Source organism: Aspergillus puulaauensis, chromosome 3 (genome assembly GCF_016861865.1).
Source record: "Aspergillus puulaauensis MK2 DNA, chromosome 3, nearly complete sequence".
Classification (NCBI taxonomy): Eukaryota; Fungi; Ascomycota; class Eurotiomycetes; order Eurotiales; family Aspergillaceae; genus Aspergillus; species Aspergillus puulaauensis.
In genome coordinates, this window is record NC_054859.1 from 1,508,249 (window position 1) to 1,535,407 (window position 27,159).

Here is a 27,159-nt window from a genome sequence, read left to right on the forward strand (position 1 = left end):
TCTCAATTACTGTATTATGAATATAATCCAAATTCATAAATGATCCGTTGTACTTGACTCAATCGTACTTATAACTATGACTTCCACCACATCCACCAAAAGTCATAGATATGGCTCTTTAGCCCTAATTCAGTACTGTTGAGATAGTACTCCGTATTGTGACAATTAAGCAGATATGGTGCAAGCACTAGCAGGGATTCCCCAGAAAGAAATCACCACTACAAAGACTACAGATAAGTATACAAACAAACTAACATCTCCTCAAAACAACCATCTTCCCACTGCTGCTCTCCCCCTCAACAATCCCAAACTCCTCAACATCCGCCCTCACCTCCCCATCCTTCTCCAGCCTCTCCACCTCAGCCCTATACCCCCCATCCTCCCAAACACCCCCATGCACCGTCGCAACCACCAATCCCTCACCACCCCCCTTCACAAGCCTCACAAACTCCTTGAAAACCGCCGGCCCAACATGCCCCTTCGTCAACGTCCCCACACAAACAACAACATCATACTCCGCGTCCTCCCGTTTGATCCCATTGCGGACATTCAAATCCGCCGTCTCAAGATCCCGATACACGCCCTTCGCCCTCGCAACATCCAGCATCCCAGTGCTGAGATCGACCCCGTCAATATCACTGATTTCACCGAGGGGTGACCGCGCGAAACATTCCCCGACAAGACCCGTTCCGCACCCTGCGTCAAGGATCCTTAACGTTTTGAACGAGTTACTAGTGCTATTCTTGTCGTTTGAACCCGAGGATAGAAGAGATGATGATGATGGCGTTGATGAGAGTGCTCTGAGAACAACCTCGACGCACCGTCGCGGAGACGCGTAGCTTGCACTGTTGAGGTCCTTGTCGTACCCCGCGGCCCATTCGTTGTAGAGGTCTTGGGCGGAGGCCGAGGAGCCCAGGGCGAATGCGCGTTGGAGGTAGAGGTCGACGGGGGCGGGGGCGGGTTTTGACATGGTAAGTATTGATTGATTGAGTTGAATAGGTGTAGTTGGATAGATGGTTGTTGGGGAGTGCCGACTGTTGGAGATTTGGATGCGGGGAAGTTACTTGGAGTCCCTGTTCCACTCCGGCTGGACCCGATTATTTGTATACACCCTTACTACTTGTATCTCATCCTAATGCAATTCCTGAGGTGTGGAAAATTCACAGTTGGGAGATCTGGGGTACTCTATGCAGGATGCCAGAACAGTCATAAGAGTGAGGGTTTGAGTTTGTCGCTCAACGTTTAACTGTGACGCTTCTAGCTGGGTAAAATCGTGAGTTGCTTGTCACCAGCATATATTCGGGTTCTATTGAATCGAGTCTCTCAGTAGAAATAGATCTTGGTAGACTCATTTTCTTGAATGGGTGTCTAGTGCATTATGAGTCTTCATGGTGCATGTCCATGCCACCACTACAAATCACTCTGACTAGCAAATTCAGTCTAGAGTTTATTATCCAGAGCTTATCTGAAGTCTGACCTATAAATACGTTGACCAGGCCAAATTCTTCCCTTTAACCTACGCTTCTGCTCTAAGTTCCTTCACAATGTTCCCCAACTGGAGCCCTAAAGAATGCGCCAGATGGCAAGGCCGTCTAACCAACTGGTTCAACCAGCGTGTTAACGACCACGTCGACGCCCGAACACGACGCGAGTTTCAAGCTCTCATGGATTCGTTTCCCATGAACAGCCTGAATTTCGAACACAGCTGCCTAGATGCCACATTTGGGATCCGCCATAACCCATCTGGTAATGGGGTCTGGGAGTTACGGGACAGCGAGTTGGTGCCAGTGAGCCAGTGTCTCCTAGGTACGTATATCCATCATTCTTCCATCCACAATAACTAATTTTAACAGCCTTTGAACAAGACACCATCGACCCCAGCACCGGCTGGATCCCCCGGACCCCCTGGAAGAAACCCCTTATCCGCACACGACTAAACAGCATCCTGCAATGCCTCTCCGAGATAAACGACGGAACCGTCTCGATCGTCGCGGACCTCAATGCCGGATATTGGATGTTCGAGAAAAGCAACACCCGCCGGTTGGTCACGTACAAGGGCGCCAGGGTGTTTCTGAATTGCACGACCCATTACATGCTCTGGCATGGGGGTGCGCAGGAGCTGGATGTTAGTCTTGTTGTTGTGGAGGCGGCGAGGGAGGGGAATGCGTTTTCTGCTATGCGGATGGCGCTGCCTTCGATGGGTATTTATTCTACGGTATCTTCAACTTATGATGAATGTCTGACAATGATGATATAGCAATGACCCATCGGGCGAGAAAGGATGCGGATAGACTGAACTGTTCTGTGTTTGGGATCGGCACGGACGGACATCAATGGGTGTTTGCTGCAATCGATAATAACTCTGAGGTACAGTCCCCGTCTATTTTCACTGTGCATATGCATTCCTCGCTGACAACGGCCAGTACTCCTGGATTAGCATAGACTGGGACACCCTCGAAAACCGGACTCAAATAGTGAGCCACCTGAGCCGGATCATGCGACGGGCAGCCTTTCTGGCAACTGGGAGCAGCAATATCCCAGGACCCAGCGTCAGTCAGATCACCGGGTGCACAATCACGAACGAGGCCATGGACGACGAAAACTAGGGTTACTCTGCTACCTAATTGATGAAAGGGTGCGAGGTATAGGTAGCCGAGAACGATCGGCCGAGTGTGCCATGGAACCAACTGCGGGCTCGAGCAGCCGGGCGATACGGAGTGTCTCCGGCGTTTAGGGTATTTGGCTCGAGGGCTTGGGGTACCAGCTCTAGACCTAGTTGAATGACTATTAATTGCTGTAACGGGTCGCTGTTCTGATTTGGAATCGCTGTCAATCGGCCTTCTCCGGCTGACCTTCCATGCTGGACAGGCCTTTGTCTTGGTTGTGATTTGGAATCATAAGATGTCCAGCTTGGGTTTGGATACTAGACCACACTTTGCAAGCTGTTCCATTCCTTGGGATTTTGATCGTTAAATTATCTGAATGAATTTGATATGAATGACTTAAAAGTACGCTAGATGGACCCGACCGCGAGAGATGCCACGATGGTCGGGATTCCCGCCGAGTTAGGGCTAGACTACATTCAATCACTCTATACTCTATACAAGCATGCTCAACAGTGATCACCACCTCACCCCAGGGATCCTAGAACATCCCTCATTCCTGGATGGAAAGTTCCGTCGCGCACCCCGGTCGAAATCGCCGAGCCAGAGCCAGAGCCAGAGCCAGAGCCAGTGTATGAGGCGAACCATAGTTCGTCCGCTTCCAGTCCTGCGGGAATGTCACCTCGCGCACCGCTCTCCCCAAAGACCACCGTCATTGCTCCCAATGGGCTTAGATACCGCGGGTCCACATGAGCTCGAGACGTGGAATGCCAGCAATTTTAAGGTTACCCTGCATGTTTCCCAAGGCTGAGGCCGCAGTCGCCGCCCCCAGAACCAACCACGGAATGATCATTGCGCAGCCTTTCATTGTTCATTCGGATCCGAGTCTTTTTCTCGGTCGGAGAGACGTGATGGATTTGTCGCAATACTTATATCTGGCCTCTGCTTCTTTGATGCGATCGGTCGACTTTTGAATTCGCACTTCGACTCCAACCTGCATTGCCGATATGTGATCGTTGACGACACTAGACTCCGAGTATGACCTCGACTGCAGACAAGGTCGTCGACATCGATTACAGGATCTGGATCGGCACTGTCGTCACCGTTGTGCCTGCGACTATCGCCGTGGCGCTGCGTTTCGTGTCGCGCCATATTGCGAAGGCTGGCTACTGGTGGGATGACTGGGCCATTGTAGCTTCACTGGTATACCTCACATCTCACCACTATTTGAGCAAGGCAGAGCTAACAAGATAGATCGTCAATTGGGGCATGGCAGCCACGCGCTGGGCACAAGTCCTCGTATACGGCTTTGGAAAACACCGCGAAGACAACCCGGTCGAGAATGTAGTCGGATATCAAAAGGTATATCACCCATCCCTCTATGTATCTATATATGTACGTACTAACAGCCGCAGAGCTTCATGGCCATCCAACTAGTCTACTTCACCAACGCAGTCCTAACAAAAGCCTCGCTCCTCCTCCTCTACCAGCGCATCTTCGGAATCGTCAAGACCTTCCGCTACGCCCTCTGGACCTCCTGGGTCCTGATACTCAGCTACTTCGTCGCCTGCGTCATCGCCTCCATCGCCGGCTGCAAACCCCCTTCCTACCTATGGGACCGCTTCCGCAACCCTGATACCCCAGGAGGCTGCTTCGACGAGGTCGCCTTCTTCCGCTGGAACGGGCTGGCGAATATGCTCCTCGACGTTCTGATGCTTGTCCTGCCCCTGCCTATGGTGTGGCGCATGCGCATGAGTAGACGCCAGAAGTTCCTCCTTACGGGCATTTTCTTGATGGGGAGTTTGTACGCCTTACCCTTACCCTACCTACTCACCACCACCACCATCACCATTTCGATGTAGAATGTAAAGTATCTACTGCTAACTGTATTAGCGTCTGCATCGTCTCCCTCCTCCGCATCGTCTCCTTCGACGCCGCCGACCGCCGCGACCCAACATACACCCAAATCCCCTCGTCAACGTGGTCGTCTGTCGAGCAAGGGACTGGCATCGTGTGCGCCTGCCTACCGACCCTGCGTCCGCTGCGCCGTCTGTGCGGCGGTCGGTTCCGGCGCGACTCGTGGAAGTGCAGCAGCAGTAATAGTGCGTCGAACGAGAACGAGAACTCAAATGAGAACTCGAACTCTGGGTCGAAGCGCTCGTCGGGGTGTGAGCGGATGGGGATGGTTGGTGGCGAGGGTGAGGGGAGGAGATGGGCGGATTATGCGGGGCCTGGTCCTGGTCCTGGTCCTGGTCCTGGGTCTGAGCACGGTCATGGTCTTGATCCTGATCGAGATCCTGTCGGGGCTTATGCGCACCCGGGCCTTTGGGGAGAGATGAGCGGGGTTGATGGTGGGAGGGGCAGTCTTGCTGCGAGGGGGGAAGTTTAGATGTTGAAGTTGTATTTATCTAGTTATACATATATTAATGACTTAAATATCGAAATACTGTTCGACCATAAAAACCACTAGCGGCATTAGGCCGTCTTTCTATTTGCATTATATGCCAACATTAAAGTAATGTCATGAATGATTAGAATATATATACAACACTACTATGAATACAGCCTAACATTATATATATGTATAACTTACCAAAGTCCTAGGTCTAGGGTTTCAAGTATCCTGATGCTGAGAATACCATGACATATTATGTTGGAGATAGCTGGCTAGCCACCAGCCTTGCAAGGTGTTTTGGTGTAGTGGTCTAGCGTCTCATCATATTACGTGGTACACCACTCAATTATAGCGTATCCCTTTTCTCATGATTATCTGGTTGCAAACTAGATAGAGTGTACTTTCGAGACGAGCCAAAACCTCAGGCACGGGTATGAGTAGGGTGCCTGGAAGCAGTCACCCTCGAGTCTCGACATTCGACATTCGACAAGACCAAAATACCGCACCGATGTTCCCGTCACCCGCGGTTCCTCGAGCCCGTCTACCCTGAGTTACTCCGTACGGCGTACGAGGAACCTCTGCACTAAAGACGAACTATTGGTATCCCTTTCGGTCGGACGCTGCAACAAAGGCCCCTTGCTTCAGGACTTCCAGGTGGCAAATATTTCCGGCCAAATGACTGACCGTGAAGAAGACACTGCAGCTCTTCCATTGTCCCGGCCATGAACGCGACAACGCGTAAAACGTAGAGACTGCTTCGTCAGTTGTGACGTGCAAGCCCTATGGGGTCGTTGCCCCTTTCAACATGAATCGTTATTCATTTGCCGCCCCCGGAATATACGACGGCAAACGCAAGCAATATTGCAGCGGAGCTCTCGCAAGATGCGAATGCGTTTCCCATCCGTCTTCCCGACGGCGACGTATCAATTCGCCATTTGCCGTTTATCCAGGGTGGCCACTCGAGTCGCAGGGATGCCCTATTCTAGCTCTGTGATGTAACCATAGGGACATACTTTTGTGGCAAAGGACGAGGCGCAAAGATCGATCGGGGTTCCTGATCGCAGTTCCTGATCGAGTACGCCGATAGCCCAGTTCAGAATGCACCGCCAAAAATACCCCCCGGCTACGGCGAGTGGAGAGCTGAGGTTTTGTTGAGAAGTGACAGGCGTCAAATCTCTCCATCTTCCGGGTGGGTCATGCTTTCGCCTTTGTATGTATCAATCCCAAACCAGGCCCCCGGAACCACCGCGGGACATTCATTGTTTGACGCCTTTCCTATCCCAGAGATCTAGGCTAAAGTATATTAAGCCACATGGGGAGAAATGGCCGGAAGGTCTGTGAATGATCCGCGAGCTGTGGACTCTCTCCCGGGAGGGAAAAGCCGCCAGAGCGTAATGGGGGTTGCGCAAATCAGTGGGGTTATTTGGTGTTCCATGGAGTCTGGCACCCGATACATAGACAATTGCCAAAGTACAAACTCTCTTTGGAAGCAAGATCCTGATAGTGTGCTGTGAGACAAGGAATATTCTGCTGAAAGTAAGCGTGCGTGCATATCATGGCAGCGGCTGGAACCAAAGCAAACCTCACGTTGCCTGTGGTTGAGCCTGGTTCATCCTCGTCAAGGAACGAATCGATCTCATCGTGTCCAGATACACGCAGGAAGGGTTTGAGCTTGAAACGATAACTACGGAGCCTAAGGTGTGCGTCATTCGCCGGTCGATTCATCTATTTCTGTCCGCGTTCGGGCTGTTTCTGCGGGGCTGTTCATGAATGAGATAATGAGATTATACTCGTTGAGTCGTTATCGTCCGATCCTGGTGCCAAACCACGGTTCATCGGTTTCCCAAAAGCAAAACATTCTCTAACAGGCATAAATGAAAACTCTGAGGGTCTCTTGTGTGGGGGTCGCTTGCGTATCAGGAAACCGCAAGACGTTGGCGCCTGGCCTTATGCGATAGGTCAAATTCATACGTAGATTCGTCGTTGCTCGGACCCCTGCCCACAAGCCACATCTGCACGGTTTCCTGGCAGCTGGTATCCTCTCACACCCACCAGCAATTCGGCTGAAGTTCTGGCATCGTTGAAACTTGATGGATGATCATAGGCAATCATGCGAAAAAGAAATTATACAAAAAGCAGCCCCGTTTCCCCGCAAAATGTGAGCAGTTTCGCCTCCCTCCCAGTCGCGACTTGAGGATTTAGGGTTCTCGCACTGCACTAACAGGCCAGTGTCGTCTGCGACCAGGGTCTGTGTGTTTCTGTCCAAATGCTGCCCTTCTTGATGCGGGTGCCCGATAAGGCACTTCCTGGCTTACTTGTGACGATCAATAGCAGCAGGCAGTCCAATCACCATTGCTGGATTCAAGATGCGCAGCTGAAGAAACTGGCCTAAAATTGTGAAGCTCAACCGTGGCCTCAAAGGAAAGCGACTGGGTGTAGCAAAGTAAAATCGCGGATCTTCCAGGATGGTTCTCGCTCAAGTAAAAAATAAGCTCCGTTCCTGAGGGCACTGACAGTAGACTTTGAGAACCATGGTCGAGATGTCAGTGATCAGCGGTCAGCAACGCACGGATGTTGCGTCTTTCTCCAGCTTTGCCAAAGCGGTATGTCGTTAAGACTCTCCAAGGAACAGTTCCCACTGGTGGATATGGTTTCCATACGCAACTGACTATCGAGCGGGTCAGCGCGGCTTCGTGTGGATGTGCATGATCATTGGTTTTCTACGTTGCCACTCCAGAAGAGACTCAAGACAGCTTGCATTGTCTCTGTGCTCGATCCCCGATCAGGTTGTGGGCCACTGAATTGCGAGTCAAGCTCGAAGTAGCGCCTTGACATGCCGAGATGCCTGGGATGCTCCTGTTGACAACCCAAGAGAATCCGGTAGCCCAGGGCCGGGAATATCCAATATGGCATTTCACTTTTGGAAATTGTGGCGATTGTCTTTCCCATCTCGAGCTGGGATAGCGAGCCGGCAATTTTGACCGTTCCTCATGCGTCCAGACAACTCCATCAGCATCTGCTAGGCGATCGACATCGATACAGCGAATGTGGAACAATAGTCGTCCAGAAGGTCTAGATTAAGCTACTTATTTTCCCAGATTTTCCCAATATAGCCGCAAACTCGGTGCCATGGACGGGGTTCCAGTTCCGAAACCTATTTTGACAACATCTTGCCTGCGTATGAACCGCGGGGTTACAACCATGAAGATTCATTGCTCAAGTATTCTTGTTGAGATGATGATCACCATAAAAAATAAACTTCCCAGATTGTAGGCCATACGACTTTCTCAAGTCATTGCACAGAAGAAACAATCCTTGTCAAGAAAGAAACGGACGGGGATCAAGCGCCCAATGTCCCAGGATATGGAGACTTTCGGTTCACCAATTGGATGATCTTTCTCCAGCGGCTGGACCTTTTTGTTCTGTATGTATTTGTTTTCCTTGCATTAGCCTGAACGTCATGTCAGCCACAAGGATGTAGTGACAGGACTTGCCAGCCAAGAATCCTAAGGACGTACTTTTTTTCCCGTTGCACTTTGGTCGCTTGACCCAATCAGAGCACCACTGCTGTTGGCAGAAATGATATATTTGGGTTCGCCCAACTCTCCTCGGTTGCTTCAGGCCAAAAGTTGAACCAACAGTCTGCATCTGGTTACTTCCAAGCCTCTCCTCACTATTTCATACCAGCACGCACCCGGAGTCAATCGAAGATATCAGAACTCGAGTCGGTGTATCCCACCAAGCATGACAAGTCCAACCTATAGGATGGACCCATTGGGGCAAACCGGAATGGTCAGGGACGAAGAACACCGTCAGATGGTATCGTACCACGATATGACTGCTCAGTCAGGGTCGAATGTAGGAACTGCCCTGCGCCTGAACCAGAGTGATGACCTGTATTAATCATTGCCCCGTATAGGACTTTCCTTGCCATCAGCCCACTCAATTTGCGCTCCCATATTCTCACTTTGCTATCATGTACATCGACCACCGGGGGGAACTTCAGGCCGAAACATCATCATCCATTGCCGGGTACGAGAAGGCAATTTTTACAGACGAGGTGCAAGACTGTTTTTTGAAATTGGCGAATGGTGAATGGCAACGCAATATGCAAAACAGTCACTCAGGTAAGTCGAGAAAGAAAGAGAAGTTCAAGTTGTGCGAAGTGAAGGAAGCCGGAAAAGCTCACTTTTTCCCAAACAGGCATGGCCTTGTCCAACTCTACTCCTTCCTGGTACCACCCAACCCAGCCACGGCCCGTTGGCCTCATTCCCTGCGAATGGCAGTCACTCCAGAACAAGCGGCACAGGCGCGGTCTGCGACGCGTTGACTCGGGTTCTGGACACGGATGGGAGCCCCCTTCTCCTAGTCCGACCCTTAAGCGATCAACACTCCGGGTCGGACAGACGAAGCTTCTAAGGGCGTACTACGAAAAAGCATTTGATTGTTTCCAACAACTCAATTGTCGCGTGATTGCAAAGGCTTTTGTCAAGCTGGTCGAGCCCCGAAAACAAGTCCTGCATCCGTACAATGGTCGAAGAACAGTGGCTGGATCCTCCCAAGAGAATGACCCAGAAAAGACGAAGCCGAAATGGTGGCCCACCGGAGTGACTCATAAGGAGCCTGATCACCTGGGCAAGCCTGGTAAGATTCTTGTACCTGTCCCTGTGCCATGTCTGTTGGTTGTGCTAATTGAGCCTGTCCTTATAGAACGGATTCGGTTGCTGGTCCACATCCTATGTGAGCTGAGAGAGAGTCATGGGGTCACTGCAGAAAAGCTGAAGGATGCTGGACAAGATGTAAGACGGCAGATCGTACCGGCAATGCGCCTACAGGTTCTAGATGAGATTTACTATGTTCGCGGGATGGAGGAACTTTACTTGGATGGAAAAATCAGTATGACTTCTCCCACTGAGATTCAGATGGACCAAAGCGCTAACGTCTTGTCAACCTACCAGGTGGAGACACCACAATCCATGTGTCCAATGTCCATATGGAGGAGGAGCTACAAGGGCAAATGATCAGCGATAGTGCTTGCGACCCGCTAGCCACGATGCCAGCTGTACAAAGAGACCAACAGCCCGTGCGCAAATCACAGCGGGACATACCAATCATTTCAGAAGACACCCATTATCCAACCATGAGAAACAACAAACGACCAGCCGACTCTGATTGCTACCAACCCATATCACCCGCGTCATCCTCGCCGTCAGTCAGCCGCAAGAGTTCCTTGGAGAGGAATCTCCCTGCCTACTCATCCGACATAGACCCGGCTATACTATCGGGGCCTGAGCCTGTCAGAAGTCCGTTGGAGCCCCAGGGCCTCCATACTGCAGGGCCTACCTCTATACCCGACTACTTTGCCCACCAATTTGCAGCGCCATCTACAGCACATAACACTCATCCCGGATACTGGGGCACATTGGCGGCACCTAATGTACATCCGCAGTTTGCCTTTACCGGATATTAAACATAGACTGCTGGCTTAAGACCACAGATCACACGATCTATCTTTCTTATAAATATTTTTGTTTCTCTGTCATTTGCTTTTGTGCCGTTATAGCGGATATTTGGTATATATTGGAGCTCTTATGGACATATACATTAATCATATTTCCTTTCGGATTGCCCAGGAGAGCAACAGCTATTTTGAGAAAACTTGAGCAATATTTGGCGTTTCCTTACTGTGGTGCCCCGCAATTGTGTTCGTGTGGCCAAAATGTATATATATCCGGTTTGACTTCTCACTGTGTACACTATAAATTCCCGAAACTACGGCATGAAATAATTAACATCATTGAGAAATATGGATACCGTAGAAGTGACCAATCCATCATCTGGGCGTCTGAGTTATCTTATCAATCACTGGAGTAAATGCAGGCTCGCTGCGAGTCACTCAGTGAGACATACTCTGAATATTGATGCCTGAGGTGTCTGTTGCCACCCATGGAAGTTGGAACCTCATCAGGCCCCGCTATGGTGCAGATCCCGTGGCCAGACCCCCCGGCCAAGCTTCAACCAACCACAAGCTGCAACGCGTGCACACGCAAAACATCGTCACTCCCACTTGTTCCCAGCTTCCCAACATCCTCTCTGCAACTTCGTGAACCCTCCCACCTTCGCCGCCCCGTGGTCGCTTTCAGTCCGTCCGATATTCGTCCCTCCCAAACACTGATCCAGTCATGCGCCTTGGACGTTAACGATCACTGGTGCATTCGTGGTCTCGATTCCCCAACCTATCCAGAGTTCGTCCCCTGCTCGCGCCGCTGAGGGCCTGATAACCTAGTACTACATCTAAAGCGGAAGGTATGTCCCTACTACCCCCCACCTCCAAAATCCTTTGCCATGAGTCAATAAAGGCCTCCGTTTATCTGCTCTATCTGTCCCTCCCTTCGTTCTTTTGTTTTCTATCCGCTCTAAACTCCCCCGCCTCGTCCGCGAGTGCTAGCGATCTTGTTTACTTCTTCGTTGCGAAACCGGTAGACGAACGATGGGCTTGCTAACACTCGCGCGTTTTCTCAGTCGGCCATACCCGCACGACACGCGTGGCGGCCCTACGATATTCTCCTTCCAACAGAAACTGATCATGGACGAAGGTGGCCCTTATCAGCGACGAAAGTCGGATGCGAAGGGCGGAGAGACGCCTGAGCTACAACCTGCGAATATAGAAGATATATTGGACTCGGAGTCTGAATATTTCTACTCTCCGCCGGGGTCACCGAGCACCAGACCTCGACTCTCGCGCAGTTCTTTCTCCTACCAAGATGACTGGGAAACGTTTCCACCCCTCGACCAACTCACAGTTTTTGACCTCCTCGACAATCTATCATTGTCTCAGAGGCTCGAGAGAATACAACAGTCTCTAAGCTCGCAGAGAGAGAAGGTCAGGAAACAGCAAGAGAAGCTCAGGTCAACCTCGAAGAATGCCAGGGACCGTGTTGTGGGCGAATGGAAACGGAGAGTGCCCACTGCTGATGAGCAGCTGGAGAAATACCGTCGTCGAATGAAGACCGGGGTTGAGCGCTTGTCTCGACGGTGGAACGCAGCCTCTGCAGTCACTCTGCGTGAGAAGATCTCGTTCATAGCGGGTGTTCTCAACATTTTCATCAGCGGCTATCTGCTTGGATCGTACCCCGAATACTTCTATATCTGGTTCAGCGCGCAACTCGCCTACTTTATGCCGATTCGGTTCTACAGGTACCGCTCAATCGGATACCACTACTTTCTGGCGGACCTCTGTTACTTCGTCAATTTACTCTGTATGCTCTCCTTGTGGGGTTTCCCGAAATCAAAGAGACTCTTCATTAGCACCTTCTGCTTGGTATTTGGAAATAATGCAGTTGCGATTGCCATGTGGCGGAACTCTATGGTCTTCCACAGTATGGACAAGGTCGTCAGGTGAGTATTCTTGTCTATACCCAGTTTATTTTGCAGCATCACTAACTGAGTGCCGTAGTCTCTTCATCCATATCATGCCCCCTGTGTCCCTCCACTGCCTTGTTCATATGACGCCACTGGAAATGTTGAAGGAGAGGTTCCCCGCGATTTATGAAATTAAGACGAGCGAACCCGGTTCCCCCGAGCATTTCGGGCTCGGGTCCATGGTGATATGGGCGACGGTTCCCTATATTGTCTGGCAGTTGTCTTATCACCTGTTTATCACCGTCCGCCGTGCAGACAAGATTGCGGCAGGGCGTCCGACGAGCTTCACATGGCTTCGCAAGTCATATGCAAAGGCTTGGATCGGCCGAATTGTCCTTAGCCTTCCCGAATATCTGCAGGCCCCCGCATTCATGGTGATTCAATATCTTTATGCGCTCTTGACCATGCTTCCATGTCCTCTCTGGCTTTGGTCGCGGTGGGCGAGTGGAATCTTCATCACCGGTCTGTTCATCTTGAGTATCCACAACGGTGCTACGTACTATATTGATGTATTCGGCAAACGCTTCCAAAAGGAGCTTGAGGAGTTGAAGAGGGACGTCGCACGGTGGCAATCTAGCCCCGAAGGAATGGCTCCAATGACTCCTACAATGGGCGTCACCGTTGGTAGTCCCGAAGTTAACCAAGATACATCTTCTCAGGACAACAATTCGGAAAAGGCCAGTATTGAAAAGATCCCTCTTCTAGACTCCACTGGAGTCTCGACGGCTGTTGAAAGCAGCACGAAATAAACCGATACCAAATCGGAACCAACACTACACAACAACGAACTATATTAATATCCCCTGGTTTATCTCCCTTTGGAGTATTGTTTTGAAATTCCTGTCGCATTTGAATGGTCACCTCATGATACCCAACTTTTGATCCGGTCGCTCCCTTGCTTATAGCCTTTCGGTATCCTTATATTTGCCCCATATACGAAGACATGGCTTTTTGACTTGCTGATTTTCTGTTGTTGCTTATTATTGCGTGCTTCCCATTTGATTAGAACTTATTAGATTGATGGTCTATGTCTCTCCAATGTCAATAGCCCATAATATGTTGCTTTGAATATTAATTTTGTGCACTAAAATATTTGTGGTAGTGGCTGTTACACAGTTTTAAGGCCTTTTTTAAGGCACTTTTTAAGGTTGCTGATGCCAATGCTTGGCTCGGGGGCGAACCGGGGAAAACACGTAACTCCGAGATCACGTGTGCACCGCCCGGCTCTGCTTGCGGACTTCGTTGCAGGATGAGATGGCGCACACATCACCTCCCGCCACTCATTGCAATTCGATTCATCAATATTGACCGTGCCAGGAATTCTTCTGACAACTCCTTAACCTTTTGCTAAAGTTGTTGTGCCTATTTCTGTTCTCGCTCGCTCTCTCGAGCACCCTGAATTCTACTAGGCTTCCGCCATGTCCGTCACTATGAGGTCCGCCCGACTGGTGCGCACCAATCCAGTCCTTAGGCCCAACTTCATCGGTGAGTCCTTCCTTCGCTGGATCCTTCTTATTCATGTCCAAATTTATCTTGCGCTTTCACAATTCTTGTGCTCATCATTCTCCTTATCCAGGCCGGCCGCGTTATTCCGGGGCCCTCGGCGCAGTCAACGCAACAACCCTCCGATTGACTGGAAGAGACTTGCCATCCCAAGTATCGGCTCTCGCGATCCTAGTCCCGAAGAGAGGATACGCTACAGAACAATCGACATCTACGTCTAGTTCTTCGGACCTACCACCTCCCGGCTTCAACGCGGAGCAAGCCAAGAAACCCATTCCGGCCGATCAAGCCAAGTCCGCGAGCGCCAAGGCAGGCCAACAAACGAAGCCCGAGGGTGCTCTTTCGGTGCCAGCGCAGAATGTTACACAGAATAAGGGCAAGGAGGGTGATTTGATAACCAAGGCCGCTGCTGGGGAGGCTAAGAAGGCTGGGGACGAGCCTAAGAAGGAGGCAAAGAAGTTGACAGTCGGACAAAAGATCAAGAAGGAGGTTCAGCATTACTGGGATGGTACGAAACTTCTTGCCACTGAGGTGCGGATTAGCTCAAGGCTTGCGCTGAAGATGGCGGGTGGATATGAGCTCAGTCGGAGAGAACATAGACAGGTTGGTTTAGCAAGGATGCCAGTTCTATTTGGGATTTACTAACAGTCTCTAGTTAAAACGAACTGTGACTGACCTTGGTCGGTTGGTTCCATTCTCCATGTTTCTTATCATCCCGTTTGCTGAGCTGCTGCTGCCTGTCGCGCTCAAGCTGTTCCCCAATCTCCTACCTAGCACATACGAGGGCAATTCTTCCCGTGAGAAGAAGGCGCTGAGTCTAAGCTCCACCCGGAAGGAGGTTTCTACGTTCTTGAAGAACACACTGAAGGAATCGGGCTTGCCTGTAACCGCAGCGACGGTCAGAAACGAGGAGTTTGCCGAGTTCTTCAAGAAGATCCGGAGTACCGGGGAGGCGCCTTCCAGGCAAGATGTCATCAAGGTCTGCAAGATCTTCAAGGATGACCTCACTCTGGACAACTTGTCCCGACCTCAGCTCGTTGGTATCTGCAAATACATGAACCTCAACGCCTTCGGAACCGATGCCATGCTTCGGTACAACATTCGCCACCGCATGCGCCAGATCAAGAGGGATGACCGTGCGATTTTCTACGAGGGAGTGGAGTCTCTCTCTGTTCCTGAGCTGCAGATGGCATGCGCTTCTCGAGGTATCCGTACCCACGGCGTCTCTCCCGCTCGCCTGCGCGAAGATATCACGCAGTGGCTCGACCTTCGATTGAAGCAGGGCGTTCCCTCCACCCTACTAGTCCTCAGCAACGCATACGTCTACGCGCAGGGCGGTAAGGAGGCGGAGATGTCCACTCAGATCGAATCTCTCCAGTCTGTTCTGTCGAGTATCCCTGAGGAACTCTTCCACGAGATCGAGCTCGAGGTGCACAACGCCGAGGGTGCTGCCACCAACAAGCAGCGCTTGGAGGTCATCAAGGAGCAGCAGGAGCTCATTGAGGAGGAGAACCAGCAGAACGAAGAGAACGAAGAGAAGGGTGTTGCCGCGCCCAAGGACACCGAGGACATTGACGAAGAAAAGTACGACGCTAGTCAGTCCGGAGAGGCGTCGGAAGCTTTGGCGGAGGGTGAGAAGGCCGAGAAGGCTGCTGATATTGAGCCTTCGGTGGAGGCTGAGAAGAAGGAGACCAAATGATTTACCACTTTCCTTTTGCTACTAACCAACTCTACCTTCTTGTCTTGTGTTATGTTTGTACGATAGACTTTGTTTCCCGTTTCACCCGAGGCAACTCTTTCTCGCCTCGCACACTCACCATTACCAACTCTTTATTTCCTTTTGTTTTTCAATAGATGGGGCAAGCATTATGGACTTCAGAACAAGACTGAACGTTGGAGTCTTGTTGCGGTTGGCCGGATACAGGATGGATTTCTGCGATTGGATATGTAACTAAATACAATATAAACTGTATATTCTGACTGCTTTCACTTTTCACTGTTTTCGCGTCGATCTACAGCCCCAATTCTCCGGGCGGACATACTCCAAAGTCCAAACGTGTACGAACGCGGTTCGGTCCCACCCACAACAACCTCGGCAACCCATCTCTCCCAGAACAACCTTGGACCGGACGAGCTCCTGCCATCTCCATCCGCGCCCAACCGTCCAGTTGAATTACCCCGGGCACTTGCTTTGTTTAGTTTCTCTACCTAGGTCCCTTCCCTAAAAGCATGCGAAGAGCGCCCTTCCTCCGCGCCCTTCGCATCTCGTTCTCACCCCGCCATTCCAGCCCCAGATCGTATCCCGTACTACTGAGTGATCTCCACATCCGGCGTCATCAATCCATTGCAAGCTCACCCAGTCTGCATCCAGGTAGACCTAGTTCAACGGCAGACATGCCGCGCCTGAATCCTATTTCGCAAGTAAGTTACCTACCTATTGCGTTCGGAATGGATAGATAGATTGGAACCACCGCGCTCCACTCCCGCATAGCATGCCCATGAAGTGAAATAAATCAGCGAACATATCTAACTATAAACAGGCCGCCATCGACCGGCTACGGTCCTTTAAACCCCCAGTCACAAGTTATGATCTCGTGCCGGTCTCGCGCCGGGCAGCGGTCCTACTCCTGCTTTATGCCGACGCAAGGGGAGACTTGCGCGTTGTGCTGACCATTCGCGCCAGCACGTTGAGTTCATGTATGTCTCGAATCTTGACTCTTCTCCATGGACTAGCCGCTTCTCAATGCATGCTACGGCAAGGAGTATACGATCTGGTTATCTAACGGCTCTTCCTCGATTTATAGATGCAGGACAAGCTGCTTTACCTGGTGGTAAGTTCCAGCCACCTTATGCATATGCATAACATACACGGACGAATGTATGGGGATAGAGATAGATATACTAACACAACCGACAGGAAAATCCGACTCCGAATCAGAAACACCCCTCCAAACCGCCCGCCGCGAAGCACACGAAGAAATCGGCCTTCCAGGGCTGGACTACCCCCTCCCACCCCCTTTCACGGTCGAGCACCTGTGCGAGATTCCATGCTCACTGGCGCGCACCGAGCTCGTCGTGCGGCCGTGCGTCGCGCTGCTACACACCTTTGACGAGGCGAGCGGGCGTGACGCGGATCCTGAAACAGAGCTTATCCCGCGCTTGGATGCCAGAGAGGTAGCAGCGGTGTTTACGGCGCCGTTTCGGGATTTTTTGTTCCAGCTGGGGACCGGGAGTGAGGGGGATCAGGAGTGGTACCATGGGGTCTGGACGGAATGGTGGGGGACGCAATGGCGGAGTGAGTATTCACCTCTGTCTATCTATCTATACCTGCGTCTGGTTTATATCTCTTTGGGCTAATAACACTGTGCAGTGCACCAATTCTTCGTCCCCATCGACCCAACGAGAGTCATAAAACCCCGGGCTCACGACCACGCGCAGTCAGAAGCCGTGCACAAGCTCAAGGAGCAAGAATCCTCCGGCGAAGTCACGCGGTATCGAGTCTTCGGCATGACAGCGCGGATCCTGGTCGATGTTGCGCGCATCGCGTATAACCACGAGCCGGACTTTGAGCATAATCGCCATACCGCCGATGAGGACTTGATTGAGCGGTTGAGGGGGAGGGGGAGGCTGGGACCTAAGATTTGATTTGATTCGATTATCTGTCTAGGTATTCATGATTTATGTAAGTATGGCTTTTAAGTTACAGAGGGAGGAATGGTTTTTCGGTATGGTATGTTGTATGGATATAGATCTGTATATAGTATATACGGAATGGGATACCCTAATTTTATGCATTAGAATACTATCCTTGTGTCTTTTAGTTCGGATAATGCATGCCGGACTCTGGTAAGACCAAGAATGGGGTAGAGCAAGGAAGCAACAAGCATACCAACCACCGTCGTGCCGTCCACGAGACACTGACAGCCATCAGCGACGATCGGATCATCGAGGAATGTCAGGGTCGTCCACATGGCATGACATGGCAAGCCTCTATCCAATAACGGCGCTGCTGCCCTAATAAAGTTCTCTAATAAAGTTCTCTGGTATGTGGGCATCAACCTAACTGACCGCTCCAGCGCTCGATGATCCACCCCACTTCCTCTCGTCAAACTCGTGCCCCAGCCGCTCGGCTGGAAAGAGCTGAGGCATTCTAAGTATGACGGATCCTACCAGTGCCCTGAGCCCCAAGGCTTCGGACTTCAGAGTCCAGAGTCCAGACTGTCCAGAGGCTGGGGATGGGATGGGGGGGAATTCCACCTAAATTCCAGTCTCTCGGCTCGCCAATCGCAGTCAACAACTGTTGGCTTGAAAACTCTCAAATATGCAAGGCAATTGGCTCATTCGGTCTGACTGACCAACTGTCAGGGCCAAGGTTATCATCCGATTGGGTTATGGAGAACAAAGAAATGAAGGTCAGAATAACCGCAGGGATGCCGACCGCTTCTTCCCTTTTTTTTACAGTTTATCTCTCTTTCTGCCTCATTCCTTAAGTAGATAACTAAGCGAGCTTCGCAAGTAGCTCGGCCAGCCGGGAAGCCTTTTGCCCGGGCCAGTAGCAGGGCGAACCTCGAGGCAGGTCGATGACTCGGAGAGATTTAGGTTGCACGGTTGCGGACTACATACAGATGGAGGGCTGGGGGACTCGTATTCTGGGTTTGACGCTGGGGTATGTATGTGTGTACGGGCCCGGCTGATGGACGATATTTGCTTCTTTAACTATATTGTTTGATGATGCTGGGCGGGCGATAGGCAATAATATGCAAGACAGCGAGCTCGGCGATGTCGACTCGATTGTAATTGTCAGGCATGGATGGGGTTGAGCGTGGGGGATACCGATAAGACCAGGCTCCCTGGACATGAGGCACTCGGGTGCAGATGAATGTAGGTGGGTGCGGACTTCATACATGACACTCGCAGAAAGGATTCTGCATGCTTAACGAGGCACTGGCAGAAGGCAAGCGGGTGGCGGGTGGCGGGCGCAAAAGCGACACGCGCAATTGCATCATATATTCTCCGTATATTTCAAGACTCAGAGAAATCCGGTTCTTAGAGGGCGTTTCAAGGTTAGGATTCGTAATGGGCATGGATTGAGGATCCCGGTGCGGTCAGTCACTGTCGGTGTGGATGTGATGGGCCGGATTGGGGAGAGCTTGTTTGCCAAATTGATTTTGTTTGCGGAGGCAGATCCTGTCAATCGGTCCTTCGATCAAGACTGGACAAGTGGGCATGCTAAGTTAGTTTGTTTTTCCCCCTGAACGGGTGCCCAGTGCTGAATCTGACGGGCAGTGCTGCTCTCCAATGAGTCTGCGCCAAGGGCCCAAAATCGGGCATCCTCGAGGCCAGGCCGGGTGTTCGTGTTCTTCACGGATAGACACGTTACTGCTAGCAAGGAGTGCCTGGAGAATCTGGCCAGGGGAGAGAGTTTTGAGGCTTCTGGTTCAAGACAATGCAAGCGATGGTGGAGAAACAGACGAACAAAAATGATGCATCACTTTGGCCTCCCAACCGGTTCAGGCCACGCGAACGCTTTCTTTGTTCCAGTTCGCTTCCAGAATCCACATAGACTTTGGGGAATGAGACAGTCGAGCAGAAGTTTGCTCTCGAGTCGAGTCCGTTAATTGACGATCGCCAGCGAGCTCATACCTCGTTGGAATGATTAGGACGGATTGAAATGCGCAGCCGATGAAAGATGAGGATGGGCCTCCCTTGCATCTGTGTTACCTCAGTAATCAGCTCACCTCATGCAAAGGGATGCTATTTCTATCTTTCTCGGCCCTGGTCTTTGTGCCTTGTCTTGTCTGCCGTCGCTCTTGCTGCCTCTTGTCCGTTTCAGCTCTTTGCTTGGGCGTCCAAGAGTCCCAGTTCTGCCCGTTGCTCCGTCTTTGATAGACAGGCAGCGAGTGCATCGAACTGCAGAAAAAGAAACGCAGCCGCAGACGATTTAAGAGCCCGACGGTCTGATTGTCATTTGTCGCATTTTTGGTCCACTTCTGCTTCTGCTTGTGCATCCCTGTCGCACAGCCTGACCTTCACTTGACTTATTAGCTCTGCATCTGCTTCTCTTCTTCTCTCGTTTTGCTTCCCCCTCGTCGTCAGAGGGGGATTTTCTCTCGGGCTTCTTTCGTTGCAGCCCATACTCATCATGCCGTCGCCGTCAGCCTACTCGCTCTTGAGGCAGCCTCAGCCTCCCCCAGTACGGCCCTCCAGGTCTCTCGAGGGCCTGGAAAAGGTCATTCCTCCCAGTTCTCCTCTTCCTGTCGCCCATACTTGCTCTCGCCTGCACTTGGACAAGCCGCTGCCCGACATTCCTGCAAGGTCAGGCACCCAGTCTCCAGCTCACTTCGTCGGCTCCACGGCGTGGAGCGACGACAGCAGCACCGTCAACAGCTTCGAGGACAACGACGACGAAGACGACCTCAGTTGCCGCCGCCGGTCCAGCATTTCGACAGAGAGCTATCCCGTGTTCGTCCGCTCCAGCTCAGACGATCCAGATCTAGCCGGCTTCGTCGATCATCCTTCCGTCTCCACGCTGGACCGCACTGACGCTCCGTCCGCGGATCCCTACGACAATCACCAGAAGACAGCAGCAGCCTCGTCGCTGCCTGACATTACATTCCTGGCGGACGAGCGCTATACTCCCCCGCCCCCGCCGCAGCAGCACTGGAATAACCACGTCGGTCCCAACCACTACTTCCGCGAGAAGAAATGGGACTTCTTCCCCGAGCTAGCCACCCCGTCAGCCTTGCCCCAGAACTCGCCCCACAGCACCTTCACTCCACGCCCTCGCAAGAAAGACACTGCCCGCCGATGGATCCCCATCCCCTCCGACAAGGGCGCTGCGTTCGCCAACGATGTCCGCAACTCAATCCGCTCCATCCAACGCCGTCTCTCCCGCAACTCCATGGACAAGGACAAGCCCAAGCGGGGCCAAACCGACGGCCGGTCTACTACGTCTCCCATTGAGTTCGCCCGCGGTCTGTATAGTTCGAGTACTAGTTCTCCGCCACCACAACTCCAAACAACACCCTCCTCGACAGGTGACTACTACTTCAACCACCGAGTCTCTTCAATTCCACAGACCCCAATCTACACCAGTGTCGACGAAAAACTTACCCACCTCTCTATCTCCCCCACCGGCTCCTCAATCTCCGACCAATCCATGCTAGCACGTGAAGCACTCTCGCAGACCCTCTCGAATACATATTCTCACTACGAAAAACCCCTCCCTTCCCCGCTAAAACCGAAAGACAAACAACTTGCCGTCCCTATCTCTCCTTACCAGAAGTACGGCGCGGCTATCTGGGATAAATCCGGCAAGGACAAAAAGCAAAAGCCAAAACACCAAAAGCGCCTCAGCCACCAGCATCACCGACAGCAACAGCGGGTGCGTTTCCCCAAGTATCGGAACCGGAAGCGGAGGGAGTCAACCCAATTCAAGGGGAACAACAGTACATTCGTTTCCTCCACGGTGCCGCCTAAGTCATCTGGTCGCAAACAGACACGCACGCCGTTACGGCAAGGGACTCGCTACGCGGTTAGGGCTTTGCAAGATGGGACGAGCCAGGTACTTGTTGCTATTGATGGGGCGAGGAGGAAAATGGCCGGGACTTCTCCTCTTTCTTCCAAGAGGTCGGGGCTGGGCTCAGCATCAACATCGAAATTGGACTTGAGAAGGACGCATCTGAAGAGTCAGATTCGGCTTGTTGGGCCGGTGAACCCGTATACCACTACTCATCGGAGGGATCAGTGGATATGATTATTATGGCTATGGAACTAATTTTGTTACGCTTGACTACCTAGTTTTCTCTTTCTTTTCTCTCTCTCTTTTCCCTCTGTTTTCATTGTCATTTCTAGCGTTCCATCACCCTTCCCTTACTTTTCTTTCTTACTCTGTTACTTACTTGATATTGATACCTATTTGAGCTTACTACTATTACGCAAGGTTTGGTGTTACGGTGTTGGAATGGGCACGACGGGATGGATAAACTCTACTTGGTACCAGGATGTCTACTATATATTGCATATCGTCAACGAAATGAATACTCAGCTTCTTTCTCATGGTCTAATCTCTTCCCAAATAAAGAAACCCCTAGATGACTGCATGTTCCAATCGTAAAATAAACCCAGAGTCTGCAATCACGGTAAAATGTCGGAATTTCTCCCTTGCTGATCGTAGGCACAGCCTTGACCCCTGGACTCACCATCCCCATCCGCCATTTCACAGCCTGTCAACTCCGCCACGCGCAATTAGTGACGCCATGAGACTGAAATGAGATGAGATGACGAGGACTCGTCTGTGACTGTGAGACAAGGCAAACGGGAACGCCCAAGATATTGCCTTGGGGCCCTGTGTGACGATGGATCGCCGGCCCTTAATACTCCTGTAGACTGGGCTGCGGCAGTGCAGCTCCGGTTCGAGATTACGATGTCCACGGCATCCAATCCATTCGCATAGGACAGACTACATACATTAGACGGGGACGTAACGGAGCGACGCGCAAGCGAGATTAGATCAGGCGAGACATTAACAGGGATATCCTCGTACCCTTCTCCTCCCAGCTTTGTGTTTCTGGGACCTCCGGTGCTGGATTGTAGCACGACAGGCCGTGAGCTTGGATTCTCCGGTGGACTGTGACGCGAGTGTGTAGCAGGATCTGAAACGGGCATGTTGTGCAGTGGCTTGGTTGTGAGACTTGGATTCGGGAGTGTGCATGGTGCATCCTTGATCGATTTGCCCTGGTCTACTTCCGGGCATTGGTTTGTATTTGCCGGTTGAAGAAGGATTCAGCAGGCTGCCCTATTTCCATTCCTAGTATCTCCAGGTGAGGTTTAAAGTGGCCTGTTCATGGGTCATTCTGGGTTAACTAACCCTTAACTATCTCTCGGTGCTAACCCCAGCCCAATGTCCAATTTTACTATGTGGTGTCTAGCGCTTTGGATACCCCCATCTCCATACTGTCCCTGTTTACTAAACAGTGTCATCCTTCCTTTCACATCTGAAATAATCCCAAAGACAAGCATGAACCAAGTCTTCGTGGCCCACAGAAAACCCTGCCAGCTTCTTAAATGCTGTTGGGGAAGGAGAAGGGCTGCTGGGCCGTTGTTGCCTTTAGCAGCAACAAGACGGGCCCGTAAGTACTGATTGTTGATACGGAGCCCGTACTCTGCTACTGCAGCAGTTAATGGTATGGCTTCAGTATCACTGTACAAATAATGTATCTTCGAACATTTAGGTCATAACATTTACTAGTACCGTACCCTCTTCGTCAACTCGAATTAGGCACCCCTCTAAATAAATATATAGCTTCAAAGGCAAGCTTGTATATCTATCTATGCGGCTCTATTCAGTGGATAGTATACAATTATTGCTTATTTTATTTTCTACTTTTAACTCCCATATAATTCGGAAAAGCAGCGACAGAATCGTCTTGGCTACCTGGGTGCCTGAAGGAAGACAGGTGGTGTGAGATTTCCCGGGGAATTCTCCGCATGCAACCTCAACGTCACAGGTGACTGCCCCGTTCCTGGGCTCTTCCTTGCACTGCGTTCCCTTCCTCCTCTTGATTTATCCATCTCTCGATGTGTCCCCTCTCTGAGATCATCCAACCTTATCTCCTACCCGTTGAGTTAGTTCTTTGCCAGTAGTTGATACTTTTACTTCCTGCCTCCTGCTTCCACCCCGCAATCATGGGTGGAGACGTTCTCCGACAAGCTCCCAGCTCTCTGCCACGCGCGCCCGATGGCCCCGTCGGCCAACGCATCAGGAGCATCTACACAGACCGTCTAAAACAGTTTACTTCCAAGGGCCAGTACGAGAATCAGAATCTAATAGGGTGAGTTCTACCGCCTGCCCGATGCCCACTTCCACTTCACCCCCCAATTCTTGAGGTGTCGGCCTTCCCCGCATGCGAATGGCTCCGCTCACACCAACTTCCACAGGAAGCTCTTCGAGGCCACCAACTCGGACAAGGACCACGTCAAGCTCTCAGTCTATTCCGTTCCAGACCTCCAACGCCCGACCTTCAAGGACGCTACCTCCCATGACTTCAAACCTACCCATATTGGGGCATCTTTCGGCCCTAGTTGGTCGACCCACTGGTTCCGAATTCGGTTGACCATCCCAGAAAATTTGCGGGATAAGGAACGACTAGAGTTCCACTGGGATGCGAATAACGAAGGCTTAGTATGGACCGAGGATGGTCGCCCGTTGCAGGGTCTTACCGGTGGTGGGGAGCGAGTCGAGTGGATTATCCCTGACGCTTGGCGCGATGGGAAAGAGCATGTCTTTTACATTGAGATGGCATGCAACGGGATGTTTGGAAATGCCCCTGGCTCAGATTCCATTCAACCACCGAAACCGGATACGTATTACACCCTGAATACTGCGCGGATTACTGCGGTCAATCTGGAGGCGCGAGCTTTGTTCTATGATTTCTGGATCATATCTGGTATGTCAAGCTAGGGTTCACCCTCCGGGTGCGTCTTGCTAACAGTGGGTAGATGCCGCTAGGGAATTTCCTGCTGAGGGCTGGGAGTCTCACGAGGCCAACGTGGTGGCCAATTCCATCATCGATGCTTTTATTGCGGGTAATGGAAGCTTAGGATCAATCAAAGAAGGACGCAAGATTGCGCAGAAGTACCTTGGAGACAAGGTAGATTCGGCAGAAGTATACGAAACCGGCACTCAGCCGATTGTATATGGCATAGGGCACTGCCATATCGACACCTGCTGGCTTTGGCCGTGGGCAGAGACCAAGCGTAAAGTCGCGAGATCGTGGTCGAATCAGTGCGACCTCATGGATCGCTACCCGGAGCACCGTTTTGCTTGCTCTCAGGCCCAGCAATTCAAATGGCTGAAGCAGTATTATCCCTCGGTGTTTGACCGTGTCAAGGGTTGGGTTAAGAAGGGTCACTTTCAACCAATCGGTGGTAGCTGGGTCGAGCATGATACCAACATGCCCAGCGGTGAATCACTCGTTAGACAGTTCCTCTACGGACAAAGGTTCTTCGAAAGCAATTTCGGGGAACGCAGCACGACTTTCTGGCTTCCAGATACTTTCGGCTACTCCACGCAGATCCCACAGATTTGTCGACTAGCAGGCATGAGCCGTTTCTTCACACAGAAACTTAGCTGGAACAACATCAACAACTTCCCACATACAACCTTCAAATGGGTTGCGCTCGACGGAAGCCAAGTTATGTGCCATATGGCCCCGTCGGAAACATACACTGCCGATGCCCACTTTGGAGACGTAAAGCGCAGCGTAACCCAACACAAGTCTCTGGATACGGACAACACATCGCTTCTTGTTTTTGGTAAAGGTGATGGTGGCGGTGGGCCTACATTTGAGCACCTAGAAAAGCTTCGTCGCTGCCGTGGCCTCAGTGACAAGACGGGTTCGCTTCCGCGAGCATCGATGGGCGGCTCTGTTGATGATTTCTTCGCGAAACTGGAAAAGAGATCCGCAGAGGGTACACCATTTCCAACGTGGTACGGAGAGCTCTACTTTGAACTGCACCGCGGTACCTACACCACACAGGCGAACAATAAGCGCAATAACCGTCGAGCTGAGTTCTTACTTCGAGAGCTGGAGTTCCTGGCGACACTTGCATCTGTGACCCAGTCCAACTATGACTATCCTAAGAAGGAAATTGACGAGATGTGGGAAGGAGTGCTTATCTGTCAATTCCACGATTGCCTACCGGGTAGCTGTATTGAAATGTGCTATGACGATTCAGACGAACTGTACGCCCAGATCTTTGACACCGGTCTGAAAGCACGAGAGGGAGCTCTCGAAGCTCTCGGGTTCAGCAGAGATGGTACAATTCCAGTCGCCATCAATACCCTACCATGGGACAGGTCCGAGGTGGTTAAGCTCCCCAAGGGGATGGCCACAACCGGGTCCAACCATGCGCCGATGAGTGGAGGTCTTGGTGTCATCCCACAATCCAAAGCCAACTCTAGGGCCTCTAAAGTCAGCGTGAACGAGGTCAAGCCCGGAGTGTTCCGCCTTGACAACGGAAAACTGCGACTTGACGTGGAGAACGGCATCATAAAATCACTATATGATGTTGATGCAGACCGCGAAGTCATCGCCCCAGGCGGCAAAGCCGGTCAGCTAGTTATCTTCGATGATAAGCCTCTCTACTGGCAAGCATGGGACGTCGAAGTCTTCCACCTCGAATCGCGCAAAGAACTCCAATCCGGCAAAACCAGTATCGCTGAGAACGACCCCTACCGCGTCAGCGTCGTCACCGAAACGAAGATTAGCGAGAACAGCTGGGTCAAGACAACCATCAGCCTCGCCGCTGCCTCGGAAGGCAGACTGTCTCACGTCGAGTTCGAAAGCGAAGTCGAATGGCAGGAAACGATGAGATTCCTTAAAGTCGAATTTCCTGTCGACATCACAAACACTGAGGCGTCCTACGAAACTCAATACGGTATCATCAAACGCCCAACTCACTACAACACAAGGTACGCTTTTTTCTCTTCCCACTTTATCGCCATACACATACTAACATAACAATCTCTTCAGCTGGGACATGGCCAAATTCGAAGTCTGCACACACAAATGGGCCGACCTGTCAGAAAACGGCTACGGCGTATCCATCCTCAACGACTCCAAATACGGCTTCGCAACATGCGGCAACCTCATGCGTCTTTCCCTCCTCCGTGCCCCCAAGGCGCCAGACGCCCACGCCGACATGGGCCGCCACTCAATCCGCTACGGTATCCTCCCGCATACCGGCCCTCTAGACTCTCGAACCATCAGGGCCGGATACGAGTTCAACCACCCGCTCATCCTCGACAACTCCCTATCTCTACCCAACAAATCAAGTGTAGACTCCGTCACCGCGATCCTCCGCAAGATCGGACTCACGGGGTCCCCGTCCTTGGTACTTGACGCAGTCAAGCGCGGTGAAGACGACGAGGATATCGACAGCGATCCGGATATCTCGCTCCCAGGCGCAAAGCGCAAGGGCCAGAGTATTATTCTGCGAGTTTACGAGAGTCTGGGTGGGAAGAGCCGCGGCACAATTAGAACTGAGTTCCAGGTTAAGCGTGTGTGGAAGTGTAATGTCCTTGAGGATGATGAGGCGCCGCTTGATGTTGCGGATGATGGGGATGGGTGGAAGAGGGTTGGTATTGAGCTGAGGCCGTTTGAGGTTGCGACGTTTAGATTGCAGTTGTAGTTTTTTTTTTCCCCTTCCTGCCATAGTTGGATATTTGGTTGT

The 27,159-nt window shown here is 51.5% G+C and overlaps 10 protein-coding genes across 10 annotated transcripts; 8 read left to right on the forward strand and 2 right to left on the reverse strand.

The window, feature by feature from the left end:
- Positions 1 to 250: 250 nt before the first annotated feature.
- On the reverse strand, positions 251 to 970 carry APUU_30606A (class I SAM-dependent DNA methyltransferase; the record flags this gene model as incomplete). The annotated part of the gene is made up of 1 exon (XM_041701718.1): positions 251 to 970. One exon carries the CDS (start codon positions 968 to 970, stop codon positions 251 to 253), a length of 720 nt encoding a protein of 239 aa, XP_041554575.1.
- Positions 971 to 1,544: 574 nt separating this feature from the next.
- Positions 1,545 to 2,606, forward strand: APUU_30607S (uncharacterized protein; the record flags this gene model as incomplete). The annotated part of the gene is made up of 4 exons (XM_041701720.1): positions 1,545 to 1,806; positions 1,854 to 2,201; positions 2,258 to 2,367; positions 2,424 to 2,606. 4 exons carry the CDS (start codon positions 1,545 to 1,547, stop codon positions 2,604 to 2,606), a joined length of 903 nt encoding a protein of 300 aa, XP_041554576.1.
- A 1,035-nt stretch (positions 2,607 to 3,641) lies between these two features.
- APUU_30608S (uncharacterized protein) lies at positions 3,642 to 4,992 on the forward strand (the record flags this gene model as incomplete). Its single annotated transcript, XM_041701721.1, has 4 exons — positions 3,642 to 3,806; positions 3,858 to 3,965; positions 4,019 to 4,407; positions 4,497 to 4,992. 4 exons carry the CDS (start codon positions 3,642 to 3,644, stop codon positions 4,990 to 4,992), a joined length of 1,158 nt encoding a protein of 385 aa, XP_041554577.1.
- A 1,262-nt stretch (positions 4,993 to 6,254) lies between these two features.
- APUU_30609A (uncharacterized protein) lies at positions 6,255 to 6,723 on the reverse strand (the record flags this gene model as incomplete). The annotated part of the gene is made up of 2 exons (XM_041701722.1): positions 6,255 to 6,525; positions 6,581 to 6,723. 2 exons carry the CDS (start codon positions 6,721 to 6,723, stop codon positions 6,255 to 6,257), a joined length of 414 nt encoding a protein of 137 aa, XP_041554578.1.
- Positions 6,724 to 8,763: 2,040 nt separating this feature from the next.
- On the forward strand, positions 8,764 to 10,468 carry APUU_30610S (DUF2841 domain-containing protein; the record flags this gene model as incomplete). The annotated part of the gene is made up of 5 exons (XM_041701723.1): positions 8,764 to 8,856; positions 8,918 to 9,125; positions 9,202 to 9,642; positions 9,709 to 9,894; positions 9,957 to 10,468. The coding sequence occupies 5 exons, from the start codon at positions 8,764 to 8,766 to the stop codon at positions 10,466 to 10,468; spliced, it is 1,440 nt and encodes a 479-aa protein (XP_041554579.1).
- Positions 10,469 to 11,584: 1,116 nt separating this feature from the next.
- Positions 11,585 to 13,169, forward strand: APUU_30611S (glycerophosphocholine acyltransferase; the record flags this gene model as incomplete). The annotated part of the gene is made up of 2 exons (XM_041701724.1): positions 11,585 to 12,396; positions 12,455 to 13,169. 2 exons carry the CDS (start codon positions 11,585 to 11,587, stop codon positions 13,167 to 13,169), a joined length of 1,527 nt encoding a protein of 508 aa, XP_041554580.1.
- A 669-nt stretch (positions 13,170 to 13,838) lies between these two features.
- On the forward strand, positions 13,839 to 15,622 carry APUU_30612S (MRS7 family protein; the record flags this gene model as incomplete). The annotated part of the gene is made up of 3 exons (XM_041701725.1): positions 13,839 to 13,905; positions 13,997 to 14,526; positions 14,579 to 15,622. The coding sequence occupies 3 exons, from the start codon at positions 13,839 to 13,841 to the stop codon at positions 15,620 to 15,622; spliced, it is 1,641 nt and encodes a 546-aa protein (XP_041554581.1).
- Positions 15,623 to 16,152: 530 nt separating this feature from the next.
- Positions 16,153 to 17,568, forward strand: APUU_30613S (NUDIX hydrolase; the record flags this gene model as incomplete). Its single annotated transcript, XM_041701726.1, has 5 exons — positions 16,153 to 16,344; positions 16,464 to 16,620; positions 16,728 to 16,754; positions 16,841 to 17,218; positions 17,294 to 17,568. The coding sequence occupies 5 exons, from the start codon at positions 16,153 to 16,155 to the stop codon at positions 17,566 to 17,568; spliced, it is 1,029 nt and encodes a 342-aa protein (XP_041554582.1).
- Positions 17,569 to 20,065: 2,497 nt separating this feature from the next.
- Positions 20,066 to 21,679, forward strand: APUU_30614S (uncharacterized protein; the record flags this gene model as incomplete). The annotated part of the gene is made up of 1 exon (XM_041701727.1): positions 20,066 to 21,679. One exon carries the CDS (start codon positions 20,066 to 20,068, stop codon positions 21,677 to 21,679), a length of 1,614 nt encoding a protein of 537 aa, XP_041554583.1.
- A 1,931-nt stretch (positions 21,680 to 23,610) lies between these two features.
- ams1 (alpha-mannosidase) lies at positions 23,611 to 27,117 on the forward strand (the record flags this gene model as incomplete). Its single annotated transcript, XM_041701728.1, has 4 exons — positions 23,611 to 23,756; positions 23,863 to 24,371; positions 24,424 to 26,398; positions 26,460 to 27,117. The coding sequence occupies 4 exons, from the start codon at positions 23,611 to 23,613 to the stop codon at positions 27,115 to 27,117; spliced, it is 3,288 nt and encodes a 1,095-aa protein (XP_041554584.1).
- Between the last annotated feature and the right edge of the window lie 42 nt (positions 27,118 to 27,159).